The sequence below is a fragment of the Oryza sativa genome, chromosome 5 (genome assembly GCF_034140825.1).
Source record: "Oryza sativa Japonica Group chromosome 5, ASM3414082v1".
Taxonomy (NCBI): domain Eukaryota; kingdom Viridiplantae; phylum Streptophyta; class Magnoliopsida; order Poales; family Poaceae; genus Oryza; species Oryza sativa.
In genome coordinates this window covers 26,952,441-26,975,157 of record NC_089039.1, presented here as the reverse complement: position 1 = coordinate 26,975,157, position 22,717 = coordinate 26,952,441, and the positions used below count along the sequence as shown (strand labels likewise).

Below are 22,717 nucleotides of genomic sequence, written 5' to 3'. Positions count from 1 at the left end.
TAAGCTATAACGCCAACCACACATGGAAACCAGGCTCAGGTTTGCATTGGGATCGCGGTTCCTCGTTAAATTGTCCAAGATTACAGGATTGATTGGGTGTAAACAGTTGTGTTACAGTTCTACTTGAACAAACACGGTATTGTCAGATAACTCATTTTACAAACGGTAGCTACAGCTCAAACAAACAAAAGAAACAGTTACACTCTTCGTTGAGTAGGGGGAGACGTCAAGGGCTCAAGGCGATCACTTCTCAGTGACGCCAGCAGCTGCTTCCACCTGATTCGTCTCATCTTCCAACGAGGAGTACGAAGAAAACCTTCTCAGGGCAGATGCACTGTACAGACAAAAGCCAAGAACGGCTTCTACCGACGGGAGCAAACTCTTGGTGAAAGTGCACGCCGGGAAGCTTCCAAGCAAGAATGGAGTTGATCCATAGCACTATCTGAAACACAAGGTCCAGTTGTCAACCATGAAGCGAGCAACAAATGATCAAGTATTCAAGTGCAAGTTCAATTCAAGCCAGTAAGGCATACCAGGGGTTTTGGCTTGTTGAAATTCTATGCAGCTCAATCTGAAACTCATCAATCAGATGCTTTCAACTTCCGAGGCCTCTTGGACTGGGGTGGTGAGGGAGGTGCATCTATAAATCTTCCAGTGGTCTGGCGAAAATGTTACAGATGTAAATGATAAAACCAAGTAAAAGTAATCATATAGTTTTATAGAAGAAAACAAGTCCCTGATTGAATTCTAAAATATGGAGCATTCCAGAATGCAAACATTTTAGGACAGCAAGAATATGACTGTCAACTTCAACCAAAATGGCCATTAACAATAGAGATTGCACTTCATTTTGATACTGGATGATCCAACACACTGAAGCATCTTGTTTGATGTTTTAAATGGTATTGCCACACATAAGTAAAATCAACATATAGTTCCTGTCTGCATGTCCTATCAGGATGGTAAAGTACAAATGGATAGATTTCAGAAAATCAGAGCAGTTGAACTATGTCTCAATTCAATTTTGTCTCCCCTCAAACTAGATATTTAGAAGGTCAGCAGGATGTCCCACAGACACACATTAAAGATGAAACTATATTAAGAACATCATCACAGAGAGGATGAGAAAGAACAAACCTTCCGCTTGTGGTCCCGCTTGCCTGCTCTCTCACCTGAGGTAACATGAAACAAAAAAAAGTATAAGTAGTCCCTGATAAGATTGAAGAGGCAAGAAGAAAGCAAACCAAAATGTATTTTTCCAAATTACCTGCAAACCCAACAGTATCAGGAACAAAGGGTCTATCAACATCTCTATTAGCACGCTGCAAACAAACAATGTTATTAGCTAAAGAGCAACTAACAGTTTAATAAACTTTTTGTTTCAATCATATACTCATATTAACTGGTTCTGATTAAAGTTTTCTATATCTATACTAGTTAAAATGTTGGTAGTGGTGGTGTCTATTCCCACACCACCCCTACCACTAAAATTGGGCCCCACAATCTATACTATTGCACCACCTTTCAACAAATCCTCCCCCATTTCACTATTGGCTCCCCCCAAATTTCAAAATTATCTACTTGTTCAATAAGAAAAATCATAGTATTACTTAGACTAAATAAGTGTTTATTGATTGATTCAATAAGCTAGAAACTTAATTTGTTTTTCATTGCAATGCACGGGCTCTTAGGCAAACTACTTAAATCAAGGGAAAGTTTGAAAAACCCTGCCTTCTCACTTTGCCCCCCATGTCCCAAAACACCCCCCGAGTGAATACTTTGTCCACTTATGGAAGTGTTTATGGATTTTCCCTTAAATTAATATAAATATCACAGGCATAAATCTTCATGTATTGAAAGTGAGCTTCAGTTGCCACTGCTTGGCACTATCCTGTTAAGAATTCACTAAGATTTTATAAGAACAGCATTGTAGCCCAGTGGTCATGAAGCTGCCAGGAGCTTGGGCCAGCCTGTGTTCAAGTCCTCTCAGACAGGTTCTCTCGCCAATTTTCTTCTTTATCAGTCATAGATGCTAAGTCCCTCCTTACTATCCCACATTTTATTCATTCAAAAAGATCTCACTAAGATTTTCTAGTTCTGTTAGCTGTTAAAGCACTCCAACATTCCAAAGTGAGCATACTAGAGAAAGAGCTAGTTACCATACTTCTGTGAAGGGGGTCCATTTATGTAGAAATATACCTTAGGTGTGCTTGGTGCCTCTGTAAAGGAATTTTCTCTGTTAGCTGAAACTTCAGCTTCTTTATTTTGCAGCTGTTAACACGAAAGGCAAAAGATAATGATGTATTAGATGAAAGGAAAGAAATTAGAGCAAATAAGGCATATACCATAAAAACTTTCCCTCTTTGTATATACACCATTGAAATAAATGAGTTCGCTTTAATACCACCCAAATTTCAAAATTTCCTCAAAATACCATTCCATTGCCTCTTGTCATCTCTCCATAAGGGTTTGGTTCAATTCCATCACATTATTGGAAATTTTGGTTTCTCTACCAAAAGACCCACCACCTTAGCACTATCTGAGTATATGCCATTTATCTTTCGTGGTACACTTTATTGGCATTGGAAGATAGTACTAGTAAGATTTAGATAAAGCGGTGACCTCTGAATGGCAACAAGCTAAGCCAAACAAGGCCTAATGGGGAACCTATTTGCCGAGGCATGACACTATCTACAAATACAACACTGCCGATACCATTTGAGAGAGCACCTATCAGACGAAATCTGGACGTGCTACCACGATACACACCTCATGGTGTCCTTCTGGATGACTGCGCTGTAACGGTGATCGTGTGAACTCTACAAGTGAGGTGCAAGCTTAGTGAAGTTGTAATGCTTGCATCTAATTCCTAGTAATACCACATATATCCCTAGAATGCTAAAATGACCAAGCAGTGCTGGCACTCTATCAACAGGAAGGTGTTTGCTTGTGATAGAACTTCCTTGGGGACAACAGTGGCGTGTGCTCTCAGCAGAGAAGCAGGTGGGAAGGGAGGGTGGGTCAAGGTGCTTGGGGATTATGTCAGCCTGCTCTTTATGGGGAAGGGGTTGGTTTATGCGTTAGGAGGAGTGATAGGAGGCAAGGGAAGGTACTTGGAGGAGATTTGTGAAGTTATTAAAGTGAACCTAACTGTTTCAATTACAATGGTATCTAAAGAGGGAAGATATTTTGTATATACCTAATTTTCTCAAGAAAGTAAATCGCTATAACCAACATTTATCATCGATTTCCCATCTTTTAATGATATTCTTCAATAGGTGCTTCAATAAAACAGTGCATACATTTGGGATGGAAGCCTAAGTGCAAATTGTAGATTAAAAGCATGTTGCTAATCGCTACTCTAAGAAATGCTAACTTCAGGAGCAGCATGGTTATCGCAAGCTTCCTAAATGTACCTGCTTCTGTAAGTTAAGCAGTGTAAGTATCTCATTCCGTAGTTCAAGATGCTCGACGCAAACTGCTTTCGTCGGGACCTTGGGCTTCAAATTCACCTACAGAGAAACAATGCATACAATTTCATGTATCTAATTGTGTTATTAAATTATAAAAGAAAATGCACTGCAAACCTACTAGACCCAAAAAGAACTTGAACAACATCAGTTCGGTGCATATCAAGTACAGATTGATGTCTAGGAAACAAACCCCGAGGTCTTGTAAAGTCTGGTCAACCCTTTTGATAACTCTAAGGCCCGCCGAGGCACTTGCTGCTTGGACCATTTGATCAAGCGCTTGGGTTCTCAAATACACTCGAAGCTGTAAAAGAATGTATAGCGAGTAAAAAACATCTAAAAAGAACAGTGTGAAGAGTGATATACCAATTTTCATGTGATTCATAGGCATCCACAGTTAATGAGAACAAGACCGCTAGTAATATAATTAACATAAGGTCTGCTTGTGATGAGTTCGGCACAATCCTAATAACAGCCACCTCCCATGCAATGAGCAAGATAACTTACACTATCTTTGTTTTTCAGGAATAAATGGGACATGCTATAATTGCTCAGGAAACATAATTTTACACTTAGTTTAATAGTGACATTATGGCATGGTAAGATGAAGGATAGGACAATGTGGTTTCCACAGAATGGGGCAAAATATGGTTAGCTTTAAATAAATAGAACAAAATGTCTACTGTAACAAACAAAATGTTAACTCATCGGCAGCTCAATATAAGAGACAGAAAGCAACAATCCATAGTTTCAGAGTTACCATTCGCAGTGAAGCAGGTATGGAGTTATTCACTGCTGCAGCTGGAAGTGTAGCAGTTGACAATGGGTGTGTGTTGCTCAAGGGAGATACACCATCAACATTATCAAAGTGTGCCAGTGCTCCCGCTTCCTCAGTATGCTATAGACAAAGCCTCAAACGCTTAGAGACATGTAAATTCCAGACCACTGATCAGATAGATCAGGCAGACTATATCACTTCAAACTAACTACCATCAAAATTCATAAGGTTTATTAGTGAACAACACTATCATCCCTGCATGACAGCAGGCATCTGGGAAAGCCCAAAAGGCTAAGCGCTATTTGCTTGAACAGATCGGAGTCTCATAGATATCTAGATGATTTGACATCTCTTGCATCACAGAAGGAATTCTAAAAAAAAACTCATTATTTGCAATATAATGCAAATTGCCACCAGAACATTCTTGCTTGAGATTACTTTTGTGGTGAGATGTATGGAATTAAATGTGCTGATTACTCACTTTGCTAGCAGCACGAGTTTCCATAATGCGTTTTGCTTCTGCTAAAATCTGAAAAGGTAACACTTGTAATCAGACATAAAACATTGGAATCTAAGGAATGATAAACTGCACAAGTCAGCTGCTCATAATACTATCATCAACAAATTTCTCACCTCAGCATCCTTTCGTTCTTGCTGTTTTGTCTGGGAGAGAAGTGCAGATAAAGCACGCTTTCTCTCGGTCTCATGAGCAGCATTGAATGTTTCCTGAGAAGAAACCCATATGGACAGAAATAAGTACAAGGGCAAACATAATAAGAAAACAATTACTCAATTATTCATAGGTTAGATCAACATGTACCTTCACAAGGGGATTACCAGCAACTTCATCAAATGACCGAGCTCTAGCAATCAGAAGAGCACGAGTAACTGCAATAACAAAGAATATACTGGTGTAGAATTCACAAAAGCAAATAGTAATGCACAGACTGAATTGTTGAGCATAGAATTATACCAAACTTGAAATATAATAATTGGCAGCTTCAGCAGTTGACTGATTATTCTAAATAACAAGCCATGCAATCACCTTGTTCTCATAAAAGAAGGGCAGGGGATGTATAATGGGACAATGACCAGAATATTGCTTATATCAATTTGTGTGCGTGTAACCTTTTCTTAAGTCCCCATTATACATAAGTAATGTGAGCAATATTCTGGCTGTTATGATAAAAACAAATTCGGTGGAACGGTTACGGAGCTGACAATTTACTAACTGTTCTTGTTTCATATATTGAATGGGAAAATAAATGGATATGATAACCACAGTAAATCACTTGTTGGTTTTTGACCAAGTAAATGCATGTGTAGAACATTAAAAATTAACAACAAAGGAGAATTTTCTGTGGTGGACACTATCTAAGCATAGAGGTTATATCAAGATATAAGGTACCAGAATAATAACGGCTCTTCAAATCCTCCATGCTGCGATCAGTTGGGAACCTATCAACTATTACTATGAAGCGAAGGTCAAAGCGTTCACATAGTTCAAATAGTTTATCTGTTTCCTCCCTGCTCCATGCCTGAAATGAAATCAACAACTGATTATTTATAGAAGGGCTTTCAATAAAATTGTTTGCAAATATAATATTTTCAAACAAAGGCTTGCAACTATTCGAAATGAATGCTCAAATGCCACATAACAAGCATATAAAGATGAGATGATAACATAATTATGTATAATTTTCGAACTTCCCAACATTGTTATCAATTGTATTCAAGAGCGCAATGATATCCACAGAAGGTTTTTAGCAATATAAGATTTTCAACAAAAGATCAAACATAGCATTTATAAAAATTTATTATTGCAACTAGTACCTACAGGATCGGTTAAATACTTCTCATACTCCTCATCGGTGTATTTGAGAACATCCGCCTTCTGCAATAGGAAAAAACAAGCAAAAACTGAGTAAGCATCAATGCAGGATATGAAGGATGTACCCAACACAATATACTTCTTACCTTGTTGTATTTTGCAAAGTGATAGTCACCAGTGGGTGGAGCACCATTTACAACTCTAACCTGAAAGATCAAAAGGGTGACTTTCTGAGTTTTTTTTTCTAAGATATGTATGCCATACTACAAATTCATGAGAAACAGACCCAATGGTAAAGTTGAAGGTTGTCAGTCCGTGCAGAGGACGTGAAAGGTAGCCACTGCCATGCTATCTGCAGAAGTACTTCAAATGGTCAGATTTAGTACAAGCTCCATCAAAATGGGAGCACGAAACACCTTGCTGCAATTACCCATATGACTCAATGGACATGAATATGTGAGGTGGATTCAATCTGCTTATTTGGGTTGACCACCAATTTCAAAACAGAAGTTGCACATGATCAAATCATCATTTCATTTGTCCCATATTAATCCCATGAGCACCTTACCCTTAATGCCTAATTCCTAATAGGTATTAAGTATACGAGTAGCTAAACTCTCAGCTCAGTTCATGTGCTTCTACTAGAGTTATCAAATTTTCAGCACATATCAGCTCACCTTCTCCTTCTCAACAGCTGGTCGCCGCTTCAGGTGCGAAGCCTCGATGGTCGGCATGAGTGGAGCCATCCCCACCCCTCCAGTGAGCGCGTACACCTGGATCATCAACAACCATCAGCACTTCAGCAGCAACGAGAAACGCGGGGTCGAAGTGTGCGGGAGGATGGCGGATTAGGCCGCGCCGTACCTCGCGCGAGACGCCATCGGGCTTCCGCTGCGGCTCCTTGGGCGCGCGGGGCTTCTTCTCCTGGACGGACGGGAAGGCGGTCTTGGGGAGGCCGAGGATGTCCTTCGCGTCCATTGCCGCCGGACGGAGGAGGCGGACCTAGGGTTAGGGTTTTGGTCTAGTGCGCCATGGGAGAGAGATCGAGGTAGGCCGAAGCCGCCGCCTGCGTCTGCGTTGCGTCGAGCTGAGCTCTACCTCAACTTGGCCTCGCGAGAGAGATGGATTGGAGAAGGGAAAGCCTGAGATTGTATGGGCCTAGTCATATTGGGCCGGCCCAACTTCTTATGGCCTTTGCTAGACCGAGTCCGAGTCCGACTTCTTGGCACGGTAGCTTTTTTTATTTCCTCTTTCCCGTGTCTCACGGCGAACCAGCGAGGCCGAGGCGCGGAGCTGAGCGGAGGAGGAGACGCGCCACCCCTCACGGCGCTCCGGCGAATCGGCGGTGAACACCGGCGGTAATGCCCCCCTCCCCTTCTCCCTCTTGTAGACTGCGTCTTCCGGCCGCTTGGGGTGGGTAGGATTCTGCTTGTTTGCTCTCGATCGTTGGGCGTGGAAGCTGGGGTTTGAATCGGCGGCGAACACCGGCGGTAATTCCCCCTCCCCTTCTCTCTCTGGTAGACGCACCTTCTCTCTCTGGTAGGCTGCGTCTTCCGGCCGCTTGGGGATGAGATTCTGTTTGCTTCTAGCATCGTCTCGATCGTTGCCTCGTTGGGAAACTGCCCTTCGGGTGAAGGGCATTTAGGTAATTCACATTAGTACTAAACTTTCAATGGAAATATAAGGATGAGTTTTTTTTTATAAGATAGAGGGAATATGCCATATCTCATAATAACTTATTTTGGGAGACAGAGGGAACTTGCATATTACCCTCTCAAATATAGTAGTAATTATTTTTGGGACGGAGACGATAAAAATATATTCTTTGTGCGTCGAGAATCTCCCCCATCCTCTCTGCGTAAAAAAAAAAATTCTTCCCGTATTGTCTCGCCTGTGCCGATCGAGCAGGAAAATTTGATAATTTAACACTTTTTTCATTGTCCAATTGTTTTAGTTGACACTTGTGAGAATGACATGTGGGATCATCTGAGTGAATGAAAGTGGGACAGGATTTCAAATAATCAAAACCCATTTTAAGGAGTGTTAAATTATCAAATCTCTCATCGAGCATAGTGCAGGGGAGAAGCCAGGGAAGAGGGAGGTGACGTCGTCCTGGTGAGCATCCACAGCTGGGTCCTGGTCTTTTCTCCAATAAAAGTTGGATGGAGATTAAGATTTCCGTTGCATGTTTTTCAAATTGCTAAACGGTACGTTTCGTGTGAAAACTTTTTATATGGAAGTTGCTCTAAAATATCATATTAATCTATTTTTCAAGTTTGTAATAATTAAAACTCAATCAATCATACGTTATTTGGCCTGGTTTAGTTCCCAATTTTTTTCCCAAAACATCACATCGAATATTTGGACACATGTATGGAGTATTAAATATAGATTAAAAAAACTAATTGCAAAGTTATGGGGGAAATCGCGAGACGAATCTTTTGAGCCTAATTAGTCTATGATTAGCCATAATTGCTACAGTAACCCACATGTGCTAATGACAGATTAATTAGGCTCAAAAGATTCGTCTCGCGGTTTCCAGGCAAATTATGAAATTAGTTTTTTCATTCGTGTCTGAAAACCCCCTTCCGACATGGATATGACACCTAAAAATTTTCTTTTCGTGAACTAAACAGGCCTTATATTATTTTCTTAGGGCTGTTTTGGATTAGTGCCAAAAACGTGCCCTACCAATACTTTGGTAGTTTGAACAGTGTATCTGGTGATTTTGGTTTGAAGCCAAATCATTGGCATTGCCAATGCCCAATTTGATATTTTCTATATTCTACTCAATGCTTGGTTCTAAATTGGCCTCAAACCAAATACAACTCTACCCTACCAAAAAATTGGTAGTACCAAAACTTGCCTAGGTTTTGGCACTACCAACATTTTGGTAGGGTATTGAACCAAACAAGCCCTTAATTCCACAGCCTTGAACCTACAAAAGAAAGTTTGGGGGATTCAACTGAACCCCCATGTCCCAAGATGGATCCGCCCATGGCGCCAGCGCCGCCGCCCTCCACCCACTCCACCGCACCCTTCGCAACTCCGGAGGTGCGTTCTGTCGCCGCCAGACGCCCGCGGCCTGCGGCGGCGAGCATCTCCGCGCGCCTACGCGACGTGGCGAGGAGGAGGAAGGATAGGCCTCGTCGCTGCCGGGCACAGGTGGCTCCCCGCGGCGGCGACCGCATCAGCGCCCTCTCCGACGATGTGCTCCTCCTCATCCTGCGGCGGCTCGCCACCCGCGCCGCGCTCGCCACCGCTATGCTCTCCAAGCGCTGGGCCCGGCTCCTGCGCTGGCTTGACACCCTCGATTTCATGGTCGGTGAAATACTCCCGCCGCGCTACCGTAGGTGCATCCAACTCCACCAAGCGGCTGGTTTTGCTGCGTATCCCGTTGATGTCAAGGTTCTCGTTGCAAGTATCAAGCGACACGAGCGCCTTGCCATGCGAAACATAGCGGCCTCCATCAATAGCTTGTTAGACGCGGATGGCAGTGATGAATGTGCTGGCCAAGCTCGACGGAGGGCCCGTGTGCTGCGGGTGGAGTTCTTTGCGACTCACTACACCGATCTTATGAACCGATTGATCACCAAGGCATTGGATGCTTGGGAAGTCGAGGATCTTGAAGTTTTTGCTAAGCCTGCATATTGGTCTGAGTGGTCTCTGCCGCCGATTGTCCACAGATTTCCTCACCATGGTCTCTGCATTGAGCCCCACAAGTCCCGGCTGAGAAGCTTGAAGCTAGGTGGTTGTATCATTCCGCCATTGCAGGGGTTCCACGCTCTCACCAAAATGACCTTGCAAGACTTGCGAAACTCCGTGGCCAAAGCATCCTATGAAGATGTGTTTAAGTCATGCCCCCAGTTGCAAGTGCTACACCTCAAGTCATGCAGGTGGGCGGACCGGGGCATTCTGGTTATCGATTTCCCAAAGTCAGGGATTAAGCAGCTTATTGTGGAGTTTTGCAGCGCCATTGCACTACACTCTCTTGGGATGCTTGAGAGCATAGCTATAAGGGAGACTTGGGTCAGGTATAAGCATTGCTCCTTCTCGCATCTTATGCACATGAACCTTAACTTACGCCATGGTTACCGTAATCGTCTGCGTGACTTATGTATTGGTTGGGACTTGAACATCCAGCAGTTTCTTGGATTCACCAAGAACATAACCAACCTGGTTCTACGATTCACTGGATATGGGAGATGGTTCGTGCCATCTTGCCCCTCGTTGTTGCTGGCTAATCTCAGAAGGCTCCTGATTGCTGATGTGCCTTCATCATGGGATGTCTCTTGGCCTCGCCTCCTACTTGAAGCAGCACCATGCCTGGAGAGCCTTCACATCCATATTATCCCTTGGGATGACGATTCTTTTGATGAAATCATTTGGCAACCATCCACTTTGCAGCATGAAGAACTAAAAGAGTTGGTTGTAATTGGTTTCGAGGGAACAGAAAGACAGATTTACTTTGTTAACTTTGTGATGGAAGTATCAACAACATTGCAGCTTGTTGCTCTATTTAGATATGGGCATGTTCAAGAAATGGGGCGTTGGGACTGGAAAATTGTGAGGCAGCAACACCATTGGAATGATGAGGAGAAAGCCCAAATTCTGAACCAGTTTGCTGATAGAGATTCTTGCTCAATAACTCCAGTTCAAGTAGTTGTAGAGTGATCTGTTATGTTAATGTTTTACTTGTATACAAGGCTTTAAGTTATAAAGCATGCATCTGTTATGTTACTTGTATACAAGGCTTTAAGTTATAAAGCATGCATCTGTTATGTCAGTGTGTTACTTGTTTACAATGCTTTAAGTTATACTGCATGCATTATGATCTTAATTTATTTCTGTGCGACTTTTTATAAGTTACTTTTACAGTAACTCTGTTTTTGTTATTATGCCTTGTATGCATGTTCTTTTGTATTTAAGTGGAGCCTTCTGTTTGTTCTCTACTCCTCTTCTCTAAGGTTTTACATTTTTTTAGAGGTTCTCAAGTTTTACTTTTGCATCATAGGACACCAAGTCATAAATTTCATGAGAGGTATGTCTTTTGTAACTGACGTGAACAAGATGATTAGTGTTCATAGATTCTTATGACAATGGGGTCAATGTCTCACTGAGTCACCGATCATATTTTGTTGTGCAAGGGGATGTGCCTTGATAATTAACGACTTCCGTGTACAGGATATTCATTAGAATCATTTATAAAAGATAAAATCAAACTAACTAATGTGCAGTTTAGTTTCATTCTAGGACCGCTTCAACTTGGTCCATTGAACAACAAACCACCTGTCTGATCTGCTCCTGCACGGTGAGCTTCCCCTCGTCACTCCAGGTATATTTCTGGCTTACCATCTCCTATTCACCTAGCCTCTTGTCCTTGACATATTCATGCTTGAGCAGAACAACACGGCGCAACGACCATGATATGCCTCACAAGCTGAACCTTTCTTTCTTTCTTGATCTGAAAACCAATGACCACCAACTCCTCCAGATGAGAATGCAGTGCTCTTGAGGGCTCCTGCTCCCACACTATCTCCAACTTCCGACGAACGGCCATCTCATCATCGTCTTCACAACGTTGGGAAAAGTGGACGTGGAGTCTCTCAAGCGATGGAGCCTCCTCAACAAGGGCACAGATCCATGTGGCATCCCAGCGCGGCGGCATGTCCACGACCAGCAGCTTCCTCAGGCTGGGCATCTCTAAGAAAGGACTCTCCGGCGTGACCCACATTTGAGGTCCAGTTAGCCGCAGCATGAGATCTGTCATGTTGGCCTTGCAGAAATAGCTGAGCATGGACAGCACGGCTTCACGCTTCCACGTCTCCAATAATGGCTGCAAACCATCCCCTTCCTGTTGGCCTATGTTGAAGGTGAGTTACGGCACCACGTCACCCCCTTCTGCCCAGGGATTTTGTGCCTGCTGCAAATATGTGTGTCTCCATCAGTTGTGATCCTTTCATGGATCTGGCTTCTTGGTCTTTGCTGATCTCTGTTTCTTGACTTGAATCCCCATTATCTGATTTCTTTTTATTTGTTCTTTGTGTGTGTGTGTGCAGGACAGCAGGAGTGAGAGGGTCACAATGGTAGAGAGCATCTTGCAGATTGGTTGTATGGTGAGCAGATGAATCTGTGGTAATGCCTTGTCCAATAATTAGTAAATCTTTGTTCACTGCAAAATACAAATTTATATCCCTGGCTCCTCCCCTCCCAAACGCGATCGCACTGAAGTCCCCATCTCCTTATAGAGTAGATTATGATAGTGTACTTTTTCCACTGTTGTGTTTAGTAGTATTGCCTTCAGCAATGCATCTGAAGCTGTTATGATCCAGTGTTCAATCAATCAAATTTAATAGATAACAAAACATTAGCGAGAATTTGGATGTCGTTGATATTGGTTGTCGTTTTTCTATTACTGTGATATGAGTTTAGATCATTTTATTTTGTTGAATATAAGCTAGCAAAGAAAACTGGGATTAGCTCAATTTTTTTGGCTTAGGATAACATATGCCAGAGAAGAAACTTGTAACTAATTAAGTGTGCAGTGGTAGCTCAATTTTCTTGCATATGCTTTGTTGGATCTCATTTTTAGTTTGAATTGCTTAATGACTATAAGTAAGTTAATTATAATCAGACACCCTTTATTTGGGGATAACGACTGTGTTTACTTCAATAAATAAGAAAGTATCATTTTTGTGGCAAGCAATTTTAGTCTTATTGAACTGTTACCAATACTTAAGCGCACGAGTCCATTGATATTACAGAACCCCTCAGTTTTATTTACAATGAAGGGTTGTTATTGACCTGATTTTGTTTAAATCTTGAAGAGTTAGGAGTAGGAAATTGATGGAGCTGTTGCTTGCCTTCCCAATGCCCCCCAATCTAATCATTGTACATTCCACAAGAGCTATCTAATCATTATACTGGCACATTTCAGAAGTAAAAGGATGCTCAATTTCAACATTGAAATCATATCTATTGCTCAATTACAGATGTGATATGGTACCCCACTTGATTTATCGACTGAATGGGTGTTCTTGTGTGTTGCGTTGTAGGGGCGCAATGTGATTATTGAGAGATCCCATAGGTCTCTCAAAGACCCAAAGTCACAAATGGAGTAACTGTTGCAAAAAAGCATTGAGTTTGAGCACAGCGCTAAGAATGTTGGTGCAAACCTGGTGAAGCAAGTTGCTGAAGCTACTAATAAGGTCGCAGGAGATGGTATGGGACCTGAGTTGTAGGAAAATCCTGTACTTGAGTAGCCATATGAACTATCTATTCGATTGTGCTTTGAGCATAGCAGATCAGCAGTCCATCTGATTTCTAAGCGTACTCAATGCCAATTCGCCAACGAGCATAGTGTTAACCTGTCTTTTCCGCTATGTGCGGTTAATGTTTTTTCTCAACTAGTAGTAATGAATATGTTGTCATGATAGGTTAATTCTTATGGCATGAATCAAAATATTGATTGTTATAGCATTAGATGGTAAGGACCAAGTTCTAGTAAATTCCTGAATTTTTTTTAACTAAATTCATGTACTCTTTTTTTTTCGATAACTAAATTCATGTTCAGCAAATCAGCAGCAGTTCATCTGATTTCCTAGTATAGGGCCTATTTTCTGCCAGAAACTCCCCAAACAATTCAGATTTTCACTTCGATTTTTAAAAAACCATATTTGTAAAATTTAGAAAATGAACTAAAAGTAAACCCAGTTTTCCAGATTCTCATCCGTACAGTACCTATAGCAGCCCCAAGAAGTCTACTGGGCCTATGTGTACATGGGCTGACATCAGGGCAAGAGTTCTTGTCGCTTTTCGCTACTGGTACGTGCGGTTCGTTGCCGCCGCGGCCGCGATTGCGATCTCAGGCAACCTCGCCGCCGCGCCCTCCGCGACACTCCTCCGCCATGGCTAGGAGGAAGGGGAGGAAAGGTGCGTTCTACCGGCGCCGCCACCGGGATCCCGCGACCTACGGAGACGCCGCTGGGAGGAAGGGGGCGGCGGCGGCGCTGTACTGTCTCCGTCGACGCCGGACACCCGCGGCGGCGCCCTGCGACGGCGACCGCATCAGCGACCTCTCCGACGACGTGCTCCTCCTCATCCTGCGGCGTCTCGACACCCGCGCCGCGCTCGCCGCCGCGATGCTCTCCACGCGCTGGGCCCCGCTCCGTCGCGAGCTCGACGCCCTCGATTTCGTGGTCGGCGACGTACTCCCGCCGCGCTACCACAGGTCCGTCCAACTCCACAAAACCATCGCGTACAACGGTGACGCCAAGGCTCTCGTCGCCACCATCAAGCGGCAAGAGCGCCTCGCCATGCGAAACATGGCCGCCTCCATCGGCTGCTTCCTCGACGCGGATGACAGCCATGACCGTGCCGGCCGAGCTCGTCGTCGTCGTCGTCGGATCGGCAGGCTGCGGGTGGAGTTCTTTGCCACTCACTACACCGATCTTATGAACCGATTGATCACCAAGGCATTGGACGCTTGGGGAGTCGAGGATCTTGAGGTTTTCGCCAAATCTGCTTATTGGTCTATACCGCCGGATGTCCACAGATTTCCTCACCATGGTCTCTGCAATCAGAAGTCCCGCCTGAGAAGCCTGAAGCTAGGAGGCTGCATCATTCCGCCATTGCAGGGGTTTCAAGCTCTCACCGAATTGACCTTGCAAGACTTGCAAAACTCCATGCCCAAATCATCCTACGAAGCCGTGATCAGCTCATGCCCTCAGCTGCAAGTTCTACACCTCAAATCATGCCGCTGGGTGGGTCAGGGAATTCTGGTCATCGACGCCCCCAGGTCAGGGATCAAGCAGCTTACCGTGGAGTTCTGCAGCGTCATCGCGCTACACTCTCTTGGGATGCTCGAGAGAATAGCTATCAGGGAGACCTGGGTGAGTTACAAACATCACTCCTCCTTCTCGCGTGTTATGCACATAAACCTGAACTTACGCCATGGTTACATTAATCGTCTGCGTGATTTATGTATTGGTTGGGACTTGAACATCGAGAGGTTTCTTGGATTCACCAAGAACATAACGAACCTGGTCCTACGATTCACTGGATATGGGAGATGGTTCGTGCCATCTTGCCCCTCATTGTTGCTGGCTAATCTCACAAGGCTCCTGATTGCTGATGTGCCTTCATCATGGGATGTCTCTTGGCCTCGACTCCTGCTCGAAGCAGCACCATGCCTGGAGAGCCTTCACATCCATATTACCCCTTGGGATGATGAGCATTGTGATGAAATCATTTGGAAACCATCCACTTTGCAGCATGAAAAGCTGAAGGAGCTGGTTGTAGTTGGCTTCGAGGGAACAGAGAGACAGGTTTACTTTGTTAACTTTGTGATGGAAGTATCAACGGCATTGCAGCTTGTTGCTCTGTTTAGATATGGGCGTGTTGAAGAAATGGGGCGTTGGGACTGGAAAATCGTGAGGCTCCAACACCATTGGAGTGATGAGGAGAGATCCCAGATTCTGAACCAGTTTGCCCATAGAGATTCTTGCTCCACAACTTCAGTTCAAGTAGTTCTAGAGTGATCTCTTATATTAATGTGTTACCTGTATACAAGGCTTTAAGTTATACTGCATGCATTTTGATCTTACGGAGTCACTGTTTGTCTTATGTTTATGCGCATTCATACCGCTTATTAGCAACTAAACTGGTAAAACTTTTTTATACCGTTTTAGCCTAGTTTTCCCTAAGTAACTGTTCACTGTATTGTTTGTTCTCTTTTCCTCATTAAAATGAGACACCTTCTTCTATATATAAAACGTCGATAACAGCCTGACCATTAAAAAAAAGACATTTTTATATATGTTATTAGCGATTCAAAAGCAAATGTTGTAAAATAAAATATGATGAAGAAAACCACAAAAGCAACTTAAAAAATTAGTTCTAAAATTTAAATTTTGACTTTTAAGTATAAGCGAAAATATATTGCTCTTAATTTATTTGTGTTACTTTTTATGTGTTTTTTTGCACGAACTCTGTTTTTTTTTATTTATACATATCCGTTTGTATTTAGTTGAAGCCTTATGTTTCTACCTGCCATCCAGTTTCGTTCTCAAGTTTTACTTTTGCCTAATTTAAGCCGATTTTCCTTCTGCTAGTCGACTGGCGGGGGGAGCAAAATCGAGCACTCCCCTACATACGCGCACGTGTGCCCCCCGGGCCCCACCATTTGTCATGCCCCAACCTGCTATGTGTCTCCACAAAAATGTTTTCACCTAGTGTACTCATAATGTTTCACTATATATAGATTTAATGTTGTAGTATTGTAGTACTGTACAAAATTTGTCCTAGGGGTATTTTGGTCATTTGAACAAATTTATACAGTGCTAACGGAGGTTAACCGGACGGCGATGGTAAATCGTAGAAGTTAAGCAAAAGTCGATGACATATTGTAGAACATGACAAAGTCAGTGACAAATCATAGACAAGTTAGTGGCATATAATGGATTGTCTATTTCACTAGCGATATCAGTCACCAAAGCAAGAAGTCGGGGTCTCGGGGACCATTTTGTCATTTTGTCAAACTGGACCTAGGCCCATTGGACTTCTTAGGCCCATGGACCGTACGTGGAGCCGAAGCTTCCGGAACCCAAAACCCTTCTTCCCTAGCAAAACCCTCTCTCTCTCTTCTCGAATCGAAATTGCGAAGCCGCAAGCAAAGCCGCCGGAGGAAGGAGCAATCGCGAGTACTCGCCACCATGTACCGGGCGGCGGCGGCGGCGGCGTCGTCGATTTCGAGGTCCTCGTCGGCGCTGCGGAAGCAGGTAACCGGCGCGCTACCTCCGCCTCCTCCTCCTTCCCACCTGACGCATCTCTTCCGGGCGACGCTAACGGACGGGGACTCTTGCTTGCGAGGCAGCTGTCGCGCGGCGGTTGCGGGGAGCAGCGGCTGTGGGCGCGGGGGTATGCGGCGAAGGAGGTGGCGTTCGGCGTCGGAGCCCGGGCCGCCTTGCTGCAGGGCGTGAACGACCTCGCCGACGCCGTCAAGGTCACCATGGGCCCCAAGGTTCGTGCTCTCTGACAGACTCCGAGATGCGTGGATTGGTTGGGGAGAGTGTTGCAGCGATCGGGCTGGATCTAGTGGTGGAAGCGCTAGATTTTCGCACTCGATTTGGCGACTGAATGGGCGTGTTTGTCTGTGTCGTTGTAGGGGCGCAATGTGATTATCGAGAGATCCCATAGAGCTCCCAAAGTCACAAAGGATGGAGTCACGGTTGCAAAAAGCATTGAGTTTGAGGACAGTGCTAAGAATGTTGGTGCAAACCTGGTGAAGCAAGTTGCTGAAGCTACTAATAAGGTCGCAGGAGATGGTAAGGACCGAGCTCTAGGAAATTACTTTACTTGAGCTGCCATATGAACTATATATTCGATTGAGCTTTGAGCATAGCAGATTAGCATCCCGTTTGATTTGTAAGCCTACTCAATGCAAACAAGCATATTGTTAATCTGTTTTTTCTGCTATATGTGTTAATCCTTCTTGTCAGCTAGTAATGAATGTGTCGTCAGGATAGGTAAATTCTGATAGCATGAATCAAAATATTGATTCTTAAGTAAACTCACTTGAGTGTGATGCTCAGTGACTTAAGTTCTCACAGTGGATAATGGCGGCAATAGTTTCTGATATGTGTGGTTTTCATGTTCTGTTTTTTTTTTTGGGGGCCTCATCGCAAACATTATCAACCCTATGAATAGCATAATTACTAGCATGAATATAATATTCAGTGTCACTCACTGCATTTCTGGTTGTATGGGGTAACAGGTACCACTTGTGCAACTGTACTTACACAGGCTATTCTTACGGAAGGCTGCAAGGCTGTGGCAGCAGGGGTCAATGTTATGGACTTACGTAATGGCATAAACAAGGCCATAAGTTCTATCACTACACACCTCAAAAGTAAAGCATGGATTATCAACTCCTCAGAAGAAATAAATCAGGTGGGATGCTCTGGTTTGGAGTGGTATTTTGATCTCTCTGCTCCCTCCAGCTACATTGTATAAACCATATTGAGTTGCTTATGCATCTTTGCTGTAGTTATTGTTTGCATCTGCTGTAAATAAGCTAAATAATCACTTTGACTCTATATTACTGCAAACTTTCCATAGTAATTATCCCGCATTCTTGCATGCTTAAGAATATGTTATTTCATATTTCTGTAAACCAGGTAGCAACTATTTCTGCAAATGGAGAAAAGGAAATAGGAGATTTGATATCAAAGGCGATGGAAAAGGTTGGAAAGGATGGAGTTATTACTATTACTGTGAGTACCAAGTGCTGCTTTTATTATTAGCCTCATACTGCAGAATCATTCTATTTGGTAATACCTACTTACCTAGGCTGCAACTTATTTTGGGAAATTGGCAGGATGGCAAGACATTAGACAATGAGCTTGAAGCGGTACAGGGAATGAAACTTTCCAGAGGCTACATATCTCCTTACTTTGTGACTGATCAGAAGACTCAGAAGTGTGTAAGTCTGTATTTCTTGGTCAAATCAGTGAATCCAGCATGAACTACATTGTAGAAAGTTCGCTACATTCCCTCATTTGCTTTGACTTTATGATGGAAATATGCATGGAAGTGGATCACATCAGTAATAATTGTGAGTCAGGTTGTGTATTTTGATTGGTTTTGGTTTTCTGCCACTTTGATATAATCATTAGTAGATTATGTCTCTTAGTGTTGACCTTATAGGATGACTCAGGGTGCTTATCCTTGCAAGGTTTTATTTCCTGTTTGTTAAGTTGGTTTCTTAGATAGCTTTAGACCCAGAAAAGACCTGATGAGAGCAGAGAAAATATATATGAGAGTTGTATCAACTGGCATGGAATATTCCAAATAATGGTCTGAGACGATCTCATGTATCCCTATGTTTGTGCAGGAGATGGAAAATCCTCTTATTCTAATTCATGACAAGAAAATCTCAACGATGAATTCACTTCTTCCAGTTTTAGAAATGTCTATCAAGGTGATTATGTCCCATAATGTCTCAGCTTCTTTTGAATATGGCAATGGTAAATTGGTTTAGTACTAACCAGTGTCTCATGTATGCAGAATCGTAGGCCTCTTCTCATCATTGCTGAGGATGTTGAGGGAGAAGCTCTATCAATGCTTGTTCTGAACAAGCATCGTGCTGGATTAAAGGTGATATTAACTACTGGTCCTACTGTATACAATACTGAATTGCGTATACAAGCTGCTTGATGATATGTGTCCGTTGTTAGTTAAAGTGCAAGCTTCTTACCTTCTTCAAGCTAGAGCTATGGATCGTTGATATTCTGGTAAATTAGTAATTATCATGCATCGATTATAGATATGTGCTGTCAAAGCTCCTGGATTTGGTGAAAACAGAAGAGCCAATCTGGATGACGTGGCTGTGTTGACAGGAGGAGAGGTCAGTCATGATCAACAACCATAAAAGTCCTTAAACACAAGTGATACAATATGACTGAAATTGGCTTGCTTATTTCGTTTAATTTAATTTCAAGGTTGTCAGCGAGGACCAAGGTCTTGATCTTGGTAAAGTCGAACTACAAATGCTTGGCACTGCTAAAAAGGTTTGTCAATCTTCACAAATTATTTCACCTGAGAAACAGACAGTGAGAATTTCCTTTACAGGTTACTGTATCCCTTGATGATACTATCATTCTAGATGGTGGAGGCGACAAACAGCAGATAGAGGAGAGGTGTCAACAGGTGCTGCAATAAAATTGTCACTCTTGACCTTCATCCCAACTATCTAGATAATAGTGGCCGGATTCTCCTTTGATAGAAATTAAATTGTTTGTTATGTGAATGCCCTTAACAGCTTAGAGAATCAATGGACAAAAGCACTGCTGTATTTGACAAAGAAAAGGCTCAAGAACGTCTATCAAAGTTATCTGGTGGTGTTGCTGTCCTCAAGGTTTGTTATTTTTCAGGTGCACAGTGATGTTTCACTGTATTTCTTTTCCCCACTTTGCTCCTCTCAGGATATCCATTTTGACTGCAGATTGGGGGAGCTAGTGAAGTTGAAGTTGGTGAGAAAAAAGATAGGGTAACAGACGCTTTACATGCAGCAAGGGCTGCTGTGGAGGAGGGCATTGTACCAGGTGTAGTGACGGTTTTCTTATTTTTTCCACTTTGGTGTCTTTTTTCCTAAACTTGTTTCTTGATGTTTTGCTTTCGTGTAACTTGTCCATATGTTTTGTGCCAATTTGGAACTTCAAACAGGTGGTGGAGTTGCCCTTCTGTATGCCACCAAGGAGCTTGACAAGATTATCACAGCAAATGAGGATGAAAAGATTGGAGTTCAAATTATCAAGAATGCTTTGAAGGTTAGTTCCTGTATTGGTTTTGGCGTTTCATGTGCCTGATGGCTTGTTTCTTAAACATGTAATAATCTCTGAATTTCTGTAGGCTCCTTTGATGACTATAGCTGCAAATGCTGGCATTGATGGTGGTGTGGTCATTGGGAAGCTAATTGAACAAGATAATCTTAATATGGGCTATGATGCAGCAAGAGGTTTGTGCTGTTTAGCTATGTTTTGGCATTACTGGCTGTAACAAAAATTATGTTGAGTTCCTTTATTGCGGTTTAGATAGTCCTTGAAAAGGCTATCCATATGCCTTCAAAAGCATAGTAATCTTTATGATTCATTAGCTGATTCCTGCTCTTTGCCAACTACAGGGGAGTATGTTGACATGATTAAGGCTGGGATCATCGACCCTGTGAAAGTCATCCGAACAGCGCTACAAGATGCATCAAGGTACGCACGTTCCTTAAGTTGATTACTATTTTTCCTTTGCATTACTAAAATTTCCACACTTGCTTAATAACTTGTGTTTTTGTTTCAGTGTTTCTTTGCTGATGACAACGACAGAGGCAGCTGTTGCTGAGCCCCCAGCAGCAAAGGCCAGAATGGCTAGTCGGATGCCGCAGATGAGCGGGATGGATTTTTGAGAGCAAGTAACATGATTTATGATATGTCTTCTCCTGATGTAAGGCAGTGCCCCTCAAATGAAAGGGGTGATTTTTTGAAAGCTATATGACGTGATTTTGTCTTTTCGTGGTGAAAGGCAGTAGTAGTACTTAATATTTCTACAGAATTTCACGGCCCGGGAGAAAGACGTTACAGATATAATTTATTTTAAACTTGGGAATTGGGAATCCGTCTGATGTAAACTGAACTAATGTGGAGCAGCACCTCATTTTGTAGATTACTACATATGTGAAATTGATACTGTGAAAGCTGCAATATTTTACTATGCATTTTGGCAATAATTTTGCCTGCGCAAAACCACCATTTGTCCGACCACCTGAACGAATTATTCTCCCCTGATCTCCTTGAATGTGCGTACGCTGCACATGTTCATAAGCACGAACTGATTCAAACACATCACAACTCGACTGTTATCAGGAAGGCGAAAATGCAAAGTAGACAAACAAGGAGTGAAGATTTATGACTCATGAACACTTCCAATTTCTCATTATAAGGGGATAAGGGGAAATAAACCGTTTATACCGTATAATATAGATCGTATCTAACTCTACTTGCCTTGAGATCGATGGGGGCAAACTGTTTATTCACGCAACAAACACTACATATCGTGTCCTTACAGACACGCAACATTTAAAAGATTCAGTGATCATTGAAGATTTTATGCCGGTTTCGCCTCTTCTGGTGTCTGCATAAAGCGTGGAACTTCTCCGTTCATCACCCTCCATGGCCCCCAGTAGAATTTGGGCGGCATGAGCGGCACGGCCTCGCCCGGATGATCTTCCCAGTACTTCTCCTGCTCCAAAATGCGGTCACAATCAGGCAAAAGCAACTGTAAATTGAGGTCAAATTGCCAATCCTAGTTATTTCAAAGGTATATTGCTTGCATTGTTTTGTACAACCTGATTCATATAGGACAATAGGGCGATCTGATTCTATATATATATCACCAATCAAACCTGGCCAAACTTGCTTGTAGGGTAAATTGACAGTCCTAAACTCCTAATCAGTTCAACAAAGTATGCAACCAAAATTTGTTGTGATCCAGCTAGCTACTACTACCGAGTACATGTTAATCATACCATACGGGAACATATGCTAAACAGACCTTTGATCACTGAAGCATGCGAAATTCATGTCCAAGTTTCGAGACCAAGGGGCCTAAGCATTCCGTCGAGCACCTTATGCGCGGAAGCCCCACCGAGGGCAACCACAAGGAGTGAAGCAGGGAGGGGGGAGGAGGAGTGGAGGAGCGGTCTGTTCCTAGAGTATCCTGACCTTGTAAAGCTGCTCGGTGATGGCGGAGGCGACGACGCCGGTGTAGAAGGCGGCGACGTAGGTGCCGATGAGTGGCGCGAACGAGCGCGGCGGGCGGTACGGCTCCACCATGTCCCAGAGCACCGTCTTCTCCCACCTGTTGAATTGCCGGTCCGCGTACCACCTCCACAACCGCCTCGCCATCCCTCTCTCCCCTCGCCGCCGCCGCCGCTCGCCTCCGCCTCCGCCTCCGTCCCCTCGCCGCCGCAAGCCTCTGCAACGCCGCCACCGGCAAAGAACAGCGCCACCGCTCAGCACGTCACCTGATTAGGCTTTCAATTGGGCCGAAATGAGACTGCAGATCACGTGGGCCGCACGTTGCGTTGCAGTC

At 43.3% G+C, this 22,717-nt stretch overlaps 5 protein-coding genes and 1 long non-coding RNA gene across 10 annotated transcripts; 4 read left to right on the top strand and 2 right to left on the bottom strand.

The window, feature by feature from the left end:
• Positions 1–40: 40 nt before the first annotated feature.
• Positions 41–7,158, bottom strand: LOC4339468 (SWR1-complex protein 4). The gene is made up of 17 exons (XM_015784204.3): positions 6,944–7,158; positions 6,757–6,852; positions 6,366–6,431; positions 6,226–6,285; positions 6,086–6,142; positions 5,657–5,786; positions 5,069–5,136; positions 4,882–4,974; positions 4,730–4,777; positions 4,231–4,368; positions 3,664–3,774; positions 3,417–3,512; positions 2,200–2,271; positions 1,268–1,322; positions 1,138–1,172; positions 534–659; positions 41–442 (listed from the first exon to the last, which is right to left on the bottom strand). Exons 1-16 carry the CDS (start codon positions 7,055–7,057, stop codon positions 582–584), a joined length of 1,317 nt encoding a protein of 438 aa, XP_015639690.1. The 5' UTR covers positions 7,058–7,158; the 3' UTR covers positions 41–442; positions 534–581.
• A 148-nt stretch (positions 7,159–7,306) lies between these two features.
• LOC107280889 (uncharacterized) lies at positions 7,307–13,524 on the top strand. Of its 5 annotated transcripts, none has more exons than XR_010741265.1 (6): positions 7,307–7,437; positions 8,158–8,194; positions 11,322–11,414; positions 11,483–11,952; positions 12,139–12,214; positions 13,135–13,524. It is a non-coding gene; the product is annotated as an uncharacterized lncRNA (long non-coding RNA). The 5 variants fall into 5 exon arrangements; XR_010741264.1 differs by having other exon boundaries at positions 11,317–11,414; XR_010741268.1 differs by lacking the exon at positions 8,158–8,194 and having other exon boundaries at positions 11,333–11,414.
• Positions 9,055–10,865, top strand: LOC4339467 (uncharacterized). The gene has a single exon (XM_066310345.1). It carries the CDS (start codon positions 9,065–9,067, stop codon positions 10,751–10,753), a length of 1,689 nt encoding a protein of 562 aa, XP_066166442.1. The 5' UTR covers positions 9,055–9,064; the 3' UTR covers positions 10,754–10,865.
• A 362-nt stretch (positions 13,525–13,886) lies between the features above and the next one.
• Positions 13,887–15,765, top strand: LOC136351158 (uncharacterized). Its single transcript, XM_066310375.1, has one exon. The coding sequence runs from the start codon at positions 13,987–13,989 to the stop codon at positions 15,616–15,618; it is 1,632 nt and encodes a 543-aa protein (XP_066166472.1). The 5' UTR covers positions 13,887–13,986; the 3' UTR covers positions 15,619–15,765.
• Positions 15,766–16,725: 960 nt separating this feature from the next.
• Positions 16,726–21,369, top strand: LOC4339466 (chaperonin CPN60-like 2, mitochondrial). Its single transcript, XM_015783834.3, has 17 exons — positions 16,726–16,857; positions 16,953–17,099; positions 17,244–17,403; positions 17,853–18,028; positions 18,256–18,351; positions 18,456–18,560; positions 18,972–19,058; positions 19,145–19,234; positions 19,404–19,484; positions 19,579–19,647; positions 19,709–19,786; positions 19,899–19,994; positions 20,082–20,181; positions 20,303–20,406; positions 20,489–20,594; positions 20,760–20,838; positions 20,927–21,369. Exons 1-17 carry the CDS (start codon positions 16,792–16,794, stop codon positions 21,030–21,032), a joined length of 1,746 nt encoding a protein of 581 aa, XP_015639320.1. The 5' UTR covers positions 16,726–16,791; the 3' UTR covers positions 21,033–21,369.
• Positions 21,370–21,528: 159 nt separating this feature from the next.
• LOC4339465 (uncharacterized protein At4g29660) lies at positions 21,529–22,632 on the bottom strand. The gene is made up of 2 exons (XM_026025668.2): positions 22,348–22,632; positions 21,529–21,865 (listed from the first exon to the last, which is right to left on the bottom strand). Exons 1-2 carry the CDS (start codon positions 22,528–22,530, stop codon positions 21,731–21,733), a joined length of 318 nt encoding a protein of 105 aa, XP_025881453.2. The 5' UTR covers positions 22,531–22,632; the 3' UTR covers positions 21,529–21,730.
• Positions 22,633–22,717: the final 85 nt, after the last annotated feature.